The sequence below is a fragment of the Poecilia formosa genome, unplaced genomic scaffold (genome assembly GCF_000485575.1).
Source record: "Poecilia formosa unplaced genomic scaffold, Poecilia_formosa-5.1.2 Scaffold48, whole genome shotgun sequence".
Lineage (NCBI taxonomy): Eukaryota > Metazoa > Chordata > Actinopteri > Cyprinodontiformes > Poeciliidae > Poecilia > Poecilia formosa.
In genome coordinates this window covers 569,613-584,468 of record NW_006799987.1, presented here as the reverse complement: position 1 = coordinate 584,468, position 14,856 = coordinate 569,613, and the positions used below count along the sequence as shown (strand labels likewise).

The 14,856-nt window shown below is 35.7% G+C and overlaps 1 protein-coding gene across 2 annotated transcripts; it reads left to right on the top strand.

Moving 5' to 3' along the window:
* On the top strand, positions 1–11,728 carry LOC103138228 (pannexin-1-like). Of its 2 annotated transcripts, XM_007552344.2 has the most exons (9): positions 1–187; positions 369–574; positions 1,669–1,868; positions 3,090–3,205; positions 5,292–5,479; positions 6,534–6,812; positions 8,126–8,348; positions 9,809–10,049; positions 10,508–11,728. In XM_007552344.2, the coding sequence occupies exons 3-9, from the start codon at positions 1,688–1,690 to the stop codon at positions 10,588–10,590; spliced, it is 1,311 nt and encodes a 436-aa protein (XP_007552406.1). In that variant the 5' UTR covers positions 1–187; positions 369–574; positions 1,669–1,687; the 3' UTR covers positions 10,591–11,728. The 2 variants fall into 2 exon arrangements, with proteins under 2 accessions (XP_007552406.1, XP_007552405.1); XM_007552343.2 differs by lacking the exon at positions 369–574.
* Positions 11,729–14,856: the final 3,128 nt, after the last annotated feature.

The window sequence follows — 14,856 nt, the reverse complement described above, 5'->3', positions numbered from 1 at the left end:
CTGGCGGAAGGAGTCCGCAGCCTTACAGGAAGACGGTGATTTCGAAAGTTATTGTTGTTCCTTTTCAGGAGCGCCGTGCTGCTACATTGCTCTGTCCTGGAAAACTAATTAATCTAACTTTTTGAAGCGACCGGCTTCTGAAAACCACTACAATGATTATTTAATCATTATAAGACACGCAGTATTGGTAAGTTTTTTAAAAATTATTATTTCTTTTTTTTTAAATCACAAAGTTGTATGACATTGGATTAGTGAGTATAGTTCCAACGTGCAAACCAGGCCTTTGTCTTACAACGTTATTTTTTATAAGTATATATATAAAGAAATAATATTTTACATGTATTTTTTAAATGTGCTTCTTACTACAGACATTGCATGTGAACAAAGCAGCCTGTTGATGCTTCAGTCACGGGTTGTTTTTAGCCTGGACTCATGTTTCACCACTTAACCCCGTTAAATTACTTAACTGGAATATTATTGAGGGAAACCACTGGCCACTCTTGGGACTAAATAGTTGGGGGGTTTTTATGTTTTCTTGGAGGACCCCTCCCTTCTTTTCTTCTGACAGCTGCAGGTGAGAAAATAAACCCGTTTTTCACCATAGCTTCAAATTAAGCATATTTTTTTATGGATATTAGTGTCTAAAGAAGGATAAAAGAGAGATACATAAACTGTTATCTTCATCACACATTTTTATATGGATTTATAAATGTCTGATGAGAACTGTCAATTAGTTTTAGTGCTTAAACCATCCATTCATCTATCACCTTCTGCCCATCTGAGGTCAGTTATTACAGAAACAGGTCCAGGTAAGAAATCCATAAAAATAAAATGCTATATAAAAAGTATGAAATTTTTTTTGTTGGTAGTTTTGAGACTGTATCTTTTTAAAATGAACACAGGATGTCTTTTATTTTTGCACAATTCAGACCAAACTTTAGGAATATTGTGGTGAGAAACTGGCCAGTGTGGCTTTATCAGTCACACACAGCCAGACATATGATCCCAAAGTGTAAACATTTTAGGAACTATGCGTAAGCTTTAAGAAAACAAATACAGAATTTTACAAACGTTGATATGCTCCACCTGCCAATTATCTAACATGTTATCTAACTACTGACATAAGAGGAATACACTGCAAAAACACAAAATCTTACCAAGTATTTTTGTCACATTTCTAGTGTGAATATCTTAGTGCACATTTAAATAAGACAAAAACTAATTTATTTAGATTAGCTCCTACATCTTTTCATCAGGATGTAGGATCTTATTTCAAGTCAATAATTCCTAAGTATTGATGAATAATAACTTAATAACTGGCAGATTAATTTTTAGCAGTACATTTTTTCCCCATAAGTAAAATAATCTGCCAGTGTGACTAGAACGTTTTTCATCATTATAAAGGAATTACTGACTTAGCATAAGCTAAAAATTGTAAATTGTGAGACAAGTTTTTTAAGCATATGCACTGACTGATGGCACTTTTTAATTTTCGTTGTTCTTGTGACAATGACAATAAAGATTTATCTTATCTTATCTTATCTTAAAAGTTGCTTGTAAGTTTTGTCCTATTTCAAGTATACCAAGATATAAGATGTATTCAGTGTAAATCTAGAGGGAATTCGTTCAGCCGTCTGGATCATGACGAATTGGATGTTTTCTGTGCAGATAAGTTCAGAGAGGAGAGATGGCCATCGCTCACGTTGCTACAGAGTATGTGTTCAGCGACTTTCGGCTGAAGGAGCCAAACCAGGCTCGGTACCAGAACATCCGAACGGAGCTGGCCGCAGACAAGATGGTAACCTGCGTGGCTGTGGGGCTGCCCCTCCTCTTCATCTCCCTGGCCTTCGCTCAGGAGGTCTCAGTTGGTGAGTCAGACCAGAGCTAATCCGGTAAAAATCCAGATTATCTGCTTTGGTCGGGCATCATCAGCTGATCTGTCTTAGATTCAGCTGAAGAAATGGGAACAAATTGTGTCTTTATGACATTCGGCTTGTAACAAATAGTTTAAAAAAAAATCTGATTTTGAGTTTTAGGATTTTTTTTAGGCACAAAAATGGTAAAGATTTATGAATACATTGATATCAATATGGCTGAAAACGTATCACGATATAAGTGTTTCATATCAGTCAATATTGATTTATTTTTGTTTTAAAATACTGATAACTGTTGGTGTGACTTTAACTCATCCACAGTTTTCACTTCACACTTTTATTTCTTATTTTTAAGCAGTGATTGGTTAAGTAGTTACTACCGAGGAACTGCCACTGCGCCAGTTACTCGGTCGGTTGTTGCTAAGTAGCCAAAGAGTGAATGAGTTGCTAGGTAACCAAAGAGTGAGTGAGTTGCTAGGTAACCAAAGAGAGAGTGAGTTGGTGGCTGTGCGAGAGACTATTGAGCAGCTAACGTCTTTTTTTGACTATATCTCCCAGAATGCTGTGTAATTCTGGATTGGAGTTCAGTGAATATATTTAATATTTTCTTCAGTGTATTATCCATTGATACTGATCACGTGTCTATAGCGATATATGTTATTGATTTATCGTCCAGCCGTAGATATCAATTAAGGGTTTATCATTTCTAAAAAAAAAATTATAAGAATTTTGATTCATTTTTACCACAATAAATTTCAGTTAAATATATTTAAAAATAAATAAATAACGGTATTACTGGAAATGTTATTTCTGCAGTTTTCTCCACAGTTTGTTTCATAAAAGCATCAATAAATACCAGTAAATTTGAATGTATAATTAAATGTAGTTACTGTGTGCAGTTTAGTGATATAAGTCACTTTTTTTAAGCTGGAATTTTTACTATTATTTTCAAGAACAATAATTGTGTTTGTGGTGCTATGATGATGCCCCATGCAGTCACAGCCATACAGTTACCTAAAAAATAAACAATAGCTGTTTGTTTTGTTTGTTTTTTTTTTACTATAATTTTTTTTATCATTACTACCTCAAAATATCACAATAAAATTCTAGGCCCATATTGCCACCCCTGATGTTGATATTTGTTTTGGAGTAGATATTTAAGTGTATTTATTTCCAAGAGATATAGTCTAAATTTTTGTATTTTTTTAATTTCAGGTACTCAGATAAGTTGTTTTTCTCCCACCAACTTCTCCTGGAAACAGGCAGGTTATGTGGATTCGTACTGCTGGGCGGCTGTTCACAATTACTCTCTGGTTCTGGGGCTGCACAAGGTAAACACACACACACACACACACACACACACACACACACACACACACGTTTAAAATGTCTCCATCTAGCCTTGCGCCATTAAATTGGGTTGGATGTTTATGTCAGAGACCAAAACAAAAGTAGCCCATAACTAAAAGTCTGAAAAGTGTGGCATGTTTTTTTTTTTTTTTTTTTTTTTGTGCACTGCAAAAACAAAATCTTACCAAATATTTTTGTCTAGTTTCTTGTGGAAATATCTTTGTACACTTGAAAAACAAAAACAAACAAAAAACCCCCCCCGACTTACATGCAATTGTAAATTAGTTCTAGTTCAACTGGCAGATTATTTCACGTAGGGGGAAAATGTCTTGTAAGTTAAATAATCTGCCAGTGGGACTAGTGCTCTTGGAAAAATAAATATTATGTAATTAATGACTTAAAACAAGCTCCCATTTCTGGCTAAAAAGTTACTTTTAAGTTAGTTTTGTCTTATTTCAAGCGTAATAAGATGTTTGCACTAACAACTAAACCAAAATACTAGGTAACATTTTGTATTTGAGCAGTGTTTGTTTTAAGGGGCAGTATTATGTGTTTTCCAAATAGCACAATCAAATAACTCTTTCCAACAAACTTGTACACAACATTTTACAGGTTTATGGTTTAAAAAAAAAAGTTATTTCATTTCAAATAAATGTGCTGTATGTTGGGTTGATATCCTCTAATTCAAATAAAAACATTGAGGTTTTTTGGTTTTTAAAATGTAAAACATTTCAAATTGTTTGAATATTTTACTCGTATTATAAGATCTCACATCAGGTTGTATAATTTGCCCATCTGAAAGCAGTGACTTCATTCAGCTTTTGTTGTGTTAATTCACGGGTGTGTCAGAAAAGTTTTCTAATAACATGCATTAAGACAGGAGGTGTGTTTGTCTGTTCACATTCCTGTTTGTTCTTACTGGAGTCATCAGGAATTTCTATTTATATTAAAACGTGTTCAGGCTGAACATGTTTATGCAATGTTTTAATTTACATTTTACTCATACGCTAAGCTTCTTTTTGTAACTGGTTTGCACTTTAGTCTCACTGCTTTACGTTTGGAGTCTATAACAAATGCCAGTTTATTTCTTCAGTATTTAAGTTTGTTTTTTTAAACATTAGGAGACAGTTTAGAGTGATTTGTGATGTAAAAGTAGAGCGGAGGCTGTCGGTTCTGGGCCGTCCAGCGCTACATTCCCAAACTTAAAACCTTTTCTGCATTTTTTTCCCCCTTTTGTGTCTCATACTTCAAACAAATACCACAGAACATTTAAATAAAAAATAGGAAAAGGTAATAACACTTTACTCCAGTTTCAGTGAAGAGAGAGATTCTTCATTCATTTGGTTATTAATCTGAATTTTTTTTAAAAATGGCAGATTTTTCCATTTGTTTATAGGATATTATAAATAATATACACAAAACATTTTATTGCTTAAAATAAAACGGTGTTACTTTCGTGAACCCCTGATCATTTGTAATAAAGAATGAACCTGCAGCTAAAAACATACTTCTAATGTTAATATGTGAAAAACTATGTAACTAATTAAACTAAGCAAAAGGTGCTTCATAGATTTATTTTTTATATAAAATTTAAACTGAGTGAAGCTAAACCAGCTGGTAGTCGAGTTCTGGGTAGAACATATTTTCCATCTTAAATGTAACATTTTTCACACAGTTTTGGTTTAATTACTCCTTTGAGAGTGTTGTTACAGCCACAAATGACCTTTTATTGAGTGTATGCTGCAGTTAACGATTAATCGATCAAAGTTAATTCAATTATCAATTAATCTGATTAATGTCTCAGCCCTAGTGCATTCATTAGCATTAAATGTAAAATTTTGGTGATAATATTCAGGATCGTATGATCAGCATGTGTCATCAAGCTGCTTCTGATGAAACTAGAAAATTGTCCGTTAGTGGAAATTCGACCGAATACAACGGTTGGCAGTTTCCTCTTCAGGTCATCCTCTGTCCCCTCGACATGAGGTTGGGTCGTCTGTGGGTCAAACTTTCTGCTCGACTGAAGCCGGTAACCGTTAACCGTTCCTGCTCACCCCATCTCTCCAGTTCTTCCCCTACATCCTGCTGCTGGTGGCGGTGCTGATGTACTCCCCCGCCTTGTTCTGGAGGTTTTCCGCAGCGCCGCTCCTGCAGTCGGACCTCGCTTTCATCATGGAGGAGCTGGATCGGTGCTACAACCGCGCCGTCACTCTGGCCAAACGCTTGGCGACCTCCGGACTGCAGACCTCAGACAGGTACGCTCCGGGATCACACCCTCACTACAAAACACTTTACTTCTTACTCTATAACATAAGAGGAATCGCAATAAATTGCACCATTTAATATTAAACAAAGCTATTGTTTAGAAATCTATGCAAAAAAAACAAACATGCTTGCTGTGTGAAAAGCATATACATCTACACTGAAAAAACAAGTATTTTTGGTCTAGTTTCTTGTTTAATTATCTTAATACATTTGCAAATAAGACAAAACTAACTTACGAATAACTTTTCAGCAACATAGAGGAGATTGGTTTATGTCAATAACTCCTTAATATTGATGAAAAGAACTAGTTCCACTGGAAGATTATTTCATTTATTTCAACAAGAGATTTTTCCATCTTATAAGTGAAATAATTTGTTAGAGGAAGTAGAACTTTTTTAATCAATATTATTGACTTGAAACAATCTTCAGTATCTTGCAAGTTAGTTTTTTTTTTTTTGAGTAAAAACCTTCTACTTGTCGAAAATTAATTCATAACTTGTTATATTCTTTAAATTACATCACTTTTGTAGTTCTCAAATCTTGTGAGACCTGCCAGTTTTAAGCTGCTTTAAGTGAATATTTGTGACTTTATCTTCCACAGACAAGAACTGATTCATTAAACTAAACATTGATTGTATTGTTTAGAAGTGAGTGAGAGTTTAAGACAAGGTAATAAATGTTAATGATCTGCAGAAGACAACATTGAAACGTTTTTCTGCATCAGCATATTGTAGATTAATAAGAGGGAGTAAACAAATAAACTCTAAAACAAAAGGCATTTCTGAGTTAGAAAAGTGGAAAAATTACTACAAAATAAACAGAATTTTTTAGATTAATCTCAGAAAAGCATGGAAATTTCAAAAGTCAAACAATTTTGATTTTTGAAACAATTTTTTTTTCTGGACATTTCTGAGCCTAATCTCAAAATTTCTGTTTCCTTATTTTTTGTGTGTTGCTTTTTTGTTTATCTACAACGGTCCTAATATGCCGCTGTATTTTTCAGTGTAAATAATTTATTTAAACCTCTCCCCGCTCTCTGGCCAGCGACCTCACAGAGGGTTGCTTCAACTACCCGCTGGTGGAGAAGTTCCTGATGACCAAGCGCTGCTCCCGGGTGCTGCTGTCCTACTACCTGCTGTGCCGCGGCCTGACTCTGGTCACTCTGCTCTGTGCCTGCCTCTACCTGGGCTACTACCTCCACCTGGCCTCCATCATTGACCAGTTCGACTGCCTGCTGCGGGTCGGCCTGCTCGTCAACGACACCAGCATCCCAGAGAGGGTTCAGTGTAAGCTCATCGCTGTGGGAGTCTTCTCTCTGCTCAGGTAACTTTGCATCTGCAGTAGAGATGCTAAAACTACGTGTAAACGGACATTATTAATTTTAATTAATCGTGTCAATAAATGGTTTATTAGTTAATTAACTGATCATTTCCGCTTGGTTTTAGTATTGTAGTTTGGCCTCCATTCAGAAGAGGGCGCCTTCATCCTTAGGCAGAGCCATAGTTGAACAAAGATAGCACATATACAAATAGTTATTCGATTTTTAAAGAAAACTAAATTGTTTCATAGAATTTGATCATTTGTAGTAGGTGTAAATGTTGTGAATGTATATACATATAGACAGATAAAGAGTTGGATATATATTTATGTAGATGTATATAAATATATGTCTATATGTATATGTATATACATATAGACAGATAAAGAGATGGATGTATATTTATGTAGATGTATATCTACATAAATCGTCACGAACCGCACTCCATACCACTAGGTGGCGGTAATGGTGCTGTAAGTTTTTTGCCATCCCAATAAAACTAAGATGAAGAACAAAGATGGCGGTGATGGCGGGGTCATTGAAAAGCTAGAACGGGGAAGAGAAACGGTCCAAACAGAGTCCGGTGTGGTTCTGTTTTAAAATATAAAAACTCAGAAGCCTCCTTAAGTTAAGTTTCACTTTAATAGCGCTTCATTCAGCTGAGCTGCGGAGTAACATCAAGTTCTCAACAGTAAACTACCGATTTAATGCTGTGAAGGGGAAGGTGTGATAACAGAAAAGTAGAGTGGATGCAAAAATAAGAAATGTGTAATCCAATCAATTTTTAAATCATACATTTTAAGTTAACTGCTTAAATAAAGTCCGTTTTTCAATAATTGTTGAAGAATATAAGTTATGTAAATCAATAGTTTGTATCAGCAACAAGTAAGTTCAGAGTGCTTTCCATTATACACACACGCACACACACACACACACACAGCCAACAATTATCAAGTGCCATTATCGTTATTTAAATGTTATTTGCCATGCTAATCTTTCTGCCTGGCTTCCAGTCTGCGTTGCTCATCAAGTTTTACTAACATGAACTGAAAATGTTTCTGTAAGAGAACCGCCCAGCAGAGAAACCCAAGAACTGTGTAGATTAAATAAAACTTACTGTGATAAATATAAAATATTACATATTTTCTCATTCTGATAATCAAATGACAGATTTATAAATCAGATTACCTGATAAATTTTTCCAACTAAACTCAGAAGGAACGAGGAAGGATTTATGCTAAGCAAATGAAATGTAAAAGTTTGGAAACCTCAGCAGGTTTATAACCCATCTTTGTCTTTCTTCATTGTCTGTGTCCAGTGCTGTCAACCTGGCCATGTTCATCGCTCTCATCCCGGTGGTGATCTACGCCAGCCTCCGCCCGCTCTTCTGCCAGGGATACGCCCTCTTCCTGGAGACCTACCAGTCGCTTCCCACCGTGAGCGTCCTTCCCACTCCCGGCGGCCAATGGGACGACCTCTCTCTGTACCTGCTCTACCTGGAGGAGAACATTAGCGAGCTGAAGTCATACAAGTACATGAAGGTGTGTTTGCTTCCTGTACAGATTGGAGATCAGACCCTGGGTCAGACGGGCTGCGGGCGAACAACACTAGATGGAAAACTCTAAAGCCATTTTACATTTTTAGCTCTGGTTTTCTAGATAAAGTGACATCTGTGCTGTTTTTAGGAACAATTTAAATAAACTGAATATTAAATCAGTAACAGTGAAGATGCCCCTCCAGCATCTTGAAATCAAAAGAAATTGATTCTGCTACATTTGTGCAGCAAAGACCTTCATTTGTGCCACTAAACCTGCCACAATAAAATAATCACTTGATAAATAAAAATATAATTTAACATTATCTGCAGTAATTTCATCTACAGATATATCATAATTTCATTTATGATTTCAGTTGTTTTTTTTAATTTATTGTATTTGGTTGACCAAATATTGGTGGAATATTTGAAATATTCTCCAGATCCAGTGTTAACTGTCATTACTGCACCATTTTCAATAATACTATTCGACAATAATACATCAATATTATTAGAATCATTTCTGGGATAATTTATCATTCAGCAAAATGTGTCATTGTGACAGGTCTGTGTGCCACTGTCATTTTAAAAATATAAAAAAAACTGAGGTCAGAGGTCAATCAGACACCCACATTTACAAAATTAAAACAAAATTGGTTAGATTCAACTTTGCTACATTTGTGCAGCAAAAATGCCGACTGTATTCCCTTCCATTTGTTTAGAAGATATTACTTTATTTTGTTTTTTTATGAAAAAAAAAAAAGTTTTGTTTATTTTGTTAGGTTGACCTCTGGAAACATTTATTACCTTTAACACGATGGCAGCACAAATGAACATTTTGCACCACAAACTTTTGACACCGTTTTTGTTTGATTTGAAGAAAGCAGTGGGATTTAACTTCACTAGGGTCCAAATATATTGTGATAAACAATATCAATCAATAGATAATACATCCGATAGGCTGTTCAATAATTTCAATGAACCTCGATCCAGAACTGCACAGCATTCTGGGCAATGTAGGCAGAGGAAAGATTTTAGCTGCTGAATTTCTTATGGCTAGGTAGGCGGAATCAGCTAACTCACTCACTCTTTGGTTACCTAGCAACTCACTCACTCTTTGGTTACCTAGCAACTCATTCACTCTTTGGTTACCTAGCAACTCATTCACTCTTTGGTTACCTAGCAACTCACTCACTCTTTGGTTACCTAGCAACATCCTTCCTACTTGCGCAGCAGCAGTTTTAGGTTTTGCCACTGTGCCTAATGACTGCTTAAAAATAAAAAAAGATTGAGATGGAGTGACAGGAGAAAACAGCTTGAGAGGAAACTTATGGATAAAGCAAGAGTTGGTCCATATTCAAGATATTTAAAACAAAAAACAACTAATCAATAATTATCAACTTGTATGAACTGCTCATTAATTAAAATCTTGTCATCTTTTGTAACTCGTCTGTTTTCCCTCTGCAGGTGTTGGAGATGTTGAAGAAGCGAGGCGAGTGTGCCGGAGAAAACTTTGACACCGTGGCGCTGCTGCAGACGCTCTGCCTGGTGAAGATGGACACTGTGGATGGGAAGAAAGCCCCGGAGCCTGAAGCCAAACCGGACGGAGGTTTGGCTTCAGGATCCGGACCTGTCGCCAACGACAACGAACCTGCAAAAAACAACGTCAGCCGACCGAACAACACCAAGACGGAAACTGAGATGAAAGGTGAACACTGGATCAGACCTGTCAAGTTTAGGACATAAGAATACTGGAAATCTGCTGACGCAGCATGATAGTCAGTTATAGCAAATAATTGATCAATTATAATCTAAAAGTGCTTAGATTAGATTTTTGTAAACAGTTTACTCTGAAAATGACAGCAGTTGTAGTCTAATTTCTGTCTTTACATGCTAAATTTAGAATAAACAATTTCCATTTTATGTATTTCTTAAAATAAAAACAATTGATAGATAAAATTGGACAGGTGATAATGAGATGGCTTTATTATCAATGTGTGATCAATATTATCACAACAAGATAAAAAGATGTTTAATAAATAAATATGCAGCCAGACTAAAGTAGTGATGAATGTGGTAATAAATAAATATGCAGCCAGACTAAAGTAGTGATGAATGTGGGTCATTTTGACTTGATCATGTTTTTTTTTGTTTTGTTTTTCCCAGAGCTCCGTCCATTGCTGCCAGGAATCGATGAGACAGGAAGCAAAACTGGAGAGGGCGGGACTCTTCGTCAGCGAGTGATGTGATTGGCTGGAGCTCTTTACTCTGATGGATCCACAAAGACGCTCTGAATGTCTGGATTCATCAACACGGAGCCGACTTTACTTTTTCTTTAATTTTTGAACACACTTGAAACTGAAAACAAAAAAGGACTAAAACTTGTTTGCTTTGATTTCATGATTTCACTGTTTGTTTTCTTAAACTTTGATTGTATTTCAGATGTAGTGGGTTAAAAAAAGAAAATCACTAAAAAACCAAAAATGACTCCAGCTTTTCCCCTCGATCGAGCCGACGTCGGAGGGGCTGCACTGACAGCAGAGCTGCAGAATGTTGCTTGAAACGAAATCATCTCAGTCCGAGTTGAACAGTTTACAGACTCCTTTTGTGAGGACAGCTGCTGCGCCTGAATACGATTATTATTCAGGCTTCATCTGAGTTATTGTTTGAATCTGTACTGCAGATTTAATCTCTCATTTCAAATTTGAGACTTCGATTGCATCATCTCACCTCTAATGCCGGTGTTACAAATTTCCCTGAGGAGAAACTGAATGTAAAATCTGCTCACTGGATTTTCTGTTAAATGGTACAAAAACAGAAAAAAACTGAACATGCTTGATGCGTCTATGTCTGTTTGGGATCGCTTAGTTTTCATGAGATGGTCGATCACATTTCAGGATGCTTTACTATAGGAATTGCACAATTTTGTGTGTTTTATGCTTTTTTTCCCAGGTTTTTAATGCTCATGACTTTCAAAAGAATAATTTCAATCTCTACGTTGATTTTTCCTGCTGAAGTAGTGGATAGTTTTCTCAAATTTTATATTATTATTTTAGAGGTACAGCTGCATGAAGCTTTTGTATTAGGGAGAGATTTTCCAGTTCAACCAGGTACAGTCTGTTCATTTTTATTTCATTTTTAATTTTGTCGTCTCAGGAACAAACATCTGACTTCAGTTTTTACTTTATATCGAGTCCGTTTGGCTCACGAAATAGCTTTAATATCCAGTGTTTTCTTGATAACGTTTTTGTTGAAAATTGTTTTCTGGCTGATGTTGACAGTGTTTTTGTGAAGAGGGGTAGTTGTAGCGTTTTGTAGTATTAAAGCAGAACTTTGGTGTTTTTATTTTGTGATGAATAAAGATGGAATCCTGTTCTTACAGCTGAATGTTTGGATATGCTTCATTTATTATGTTACGTTTACTAAGTGGCCTGGGTCGCATTCAAAAAACATCCGACCTGTGATGTTCGGACTGTCATGAAAAGATCAAATACAGGTCGCATTAAGCCAAAAATTAAAATAAAAATCAGAAGCTGAAGTTTGCTTCCGATTCGGAAAACATGTTGAGTTTAAAACATGGATTGATAATATTGTTTTTTGGCAATTATTTCAATATTTTCAAGGTTTAGCAGCAACTTTTGACCCAAGTTTAGATGGTGGTGTAGTCTCCGCGGCACCATGTTTGACTTCTGGTGTTTTTAATTTAAGGTTGTTCTCATCTGCTGCGCTAAAAATGCGATTAATGCAACTTAATCCTGTTTTCTAAAGGATGATTCCATCTAATTGTTCACCTTGAGCATTTTAATTCTGTTTATAAACTAACATACTTACACTTTTTATCTGGTTTGTTTTACACCAATTGCAGCGTATTTAAAACCAAGTGTGATTTGTGAAACTTGAATAAAGTTATTAGTTCTTTTTCTGCATTGAGACCACATTAGAAACGCTCCAGCTCCAAAACTGCAACACAAACACTTTTCAAACCTACATGATGTCTACATGATTCACTACTAATTGTAAAACATACTAAATCTAATGTTTTCTAACACTTTTCAAACCACATTATTCCACACTGGTGGCTGATTCATTCAAACAAGGTGTGCGAGTTGTGAAACCTGTCTAATTTGTAGAAAATAAAAATGTTATAAAGTGCCCATATTAGTTTTTTTTTTTTTTTTTTTTTTCCCAGACCACATCAGAAACAATCTAGCATACCCAGACTCTTCAAACCTGGACTAGATTATTCTACATTAATTTATTCAAACAAAGTGTGTGATTTTTGATACCTAACGTCAAATGAGGTTCTCAGACTCTGGATACTACGGTAGCATCTTCTGGAAAATCACAAGGGACGAAATGGAGCAAGATTAATAGAAACAGATAGATACTATGATGCAGTGGTGACTTGACTCTACCCAGAAAACATTCATAATCAGCTAGAGAGGTGTTTCATCCCAGCTAATTAATCCTCAGATAATTAAGTTATTGCAGACAGGTGTGAAGTCTGCGTCAGGTTGACCACGTCCTCCAGCAGAGATCCTTTGTTCAGAAAGGAGTCTCACAAGCGCACAAAAACACACACCCAAACATGACTTTTATGGTTACACCCCACTGAAACAAAAAAAAATAAATAAATGTTAATTGATACTTGATAAATGATTACTGTACTGAATGTTTAAAAACAACTCAACTGGATGTTTATAAACAAATACTATACTCAAAATTAAATTTGAGTATTTTCACCTGGTATGACTAGAAAAAGATGTTAAATACAGAGCGGATCTTACATAGCTTTATAAGAAAGGTCTCACAAATCACAAACTTGGTTTTAATATTCTGCTATTAATGTCTAACCTGGCTGTTGTAGTTTTGGATTAGGAACTTCTCTATCCTGGTCTGGATGCAAAAAAGCACAGAAATCGCCCTTTATTGAAGTTTCACAAATCAAATAAAGGTTTTCCTCTTCTGGTCAGCAGGTGGCAGCATCATAAAGGAAATCTGAAAAACAAGGAACAGGAAGTGATTGTCCTGTGAGTTTTAAAAATATGTTTTAAAGTGTTTTTTTTAATTCTTCGTTCTGACTTTATGGTGCTCATTAAAGCGTTCAAATTAAAGGTTTTACATATTTTCAAACCATATGACCTTTGATGGGTTGTTTATGCTTTGGAGAAGAGATAAAAAAGAAATAAACTGTTAGCTGAGAGTTAACATTTTAGCTATGCTCATGCGCTGTTGCATTGTGGGTGATCAAACAGTATTTTAATAATTAGATCTCATCATTTTCCTGGTTTGCGTTCTGTTTATTAAATAGTTGCTCGTAATAGGCGGATGGTTATTTGATTCATAATGTCCCTGTTTGGTTACTAGGGCTTTACTAGAGGTTAAAAACTGTAAAAATATGTCAGTTGCTTGCTAGCGTTAGCTAGGCTAACACAGCATTGGATTCTGGGTAATCAAACATTATTTTAAACATTATATTTAAATTTTTTCCTGGTTTATTTAACCAAGTTATCCCAGAATGTTTTAGCTCGTGTAATAGTGGTCTCCTGACCTTTATTTCTTAGCTAACAAATGTGTCGGAACTGTGAGTCATGTGGGTATGTCTGCGAAAGACATCCCGGCGAGAGAGAAGAACAACTCATACTTACCTGGCAGGGGAGATACCATGATCATGAAGGTGGTTCACCCAGGGTGAGGCTCAGCCATTGCACTCCGGTTGTGCTGACCCCTGCGAATTCCCCAAATGTGGGAATCTCGACTGCATAATTTCTGGTAGTGGGGGACTGCGTTCGCGCTCTCCCCTGACTCACTGTTAATATGAAAAATAATCTTACTTGAATTATATTCTCACTCTAAACAGATGTGTTTATAGTGTAAAATTTTCAGATTTCACTTCTAAAACATGGAAAATCTTTAGATAGACTCTTTGCTTTTTGCTTTGCATTAAATAATTTATGAAAAAGAAGCTCTCTAACCGATGTTTTATTTTTTGAAATCAAATTTTAAGGAGAAACTGGAGCTATAATCATTGAAATACTTAAATACAGCACTTTTATAAATAAAATGGCAATAAATTGCACTATATATAGGTATATATTGCTAGGTTTCAGACACGTGACCTGGATGACGCTTTAAATTCAGATGGTGGCCCCGATTTCTCCGGTTAAAAACAGCAAAATGGATCACAGCGAGTACCATAATGGGCTGGAACAGACGAGGTACCTCGAGAAAATACATGTATATTTAGGATATGATCCGTATTGTATCAGTAAAAAAGACTTATAATTTTGAGGATTTACCTGGTGTCGAGGACATCCACATAACTCACTATCTGGAGCTGCAGACTTCATATTATATGACGACCCAGATGAAAGGTTTCAAAAGCCTGGAGCATAAAATTATTTTGTTTCAGGTAGGGTCAACCATTTAGGATCAAAAGAAGCATTACATGGCTGTTTCTGCGGGTGAGTAGTGAGTTGTACTATTTTAAGTAATTAGTCTATAATAATGCTATT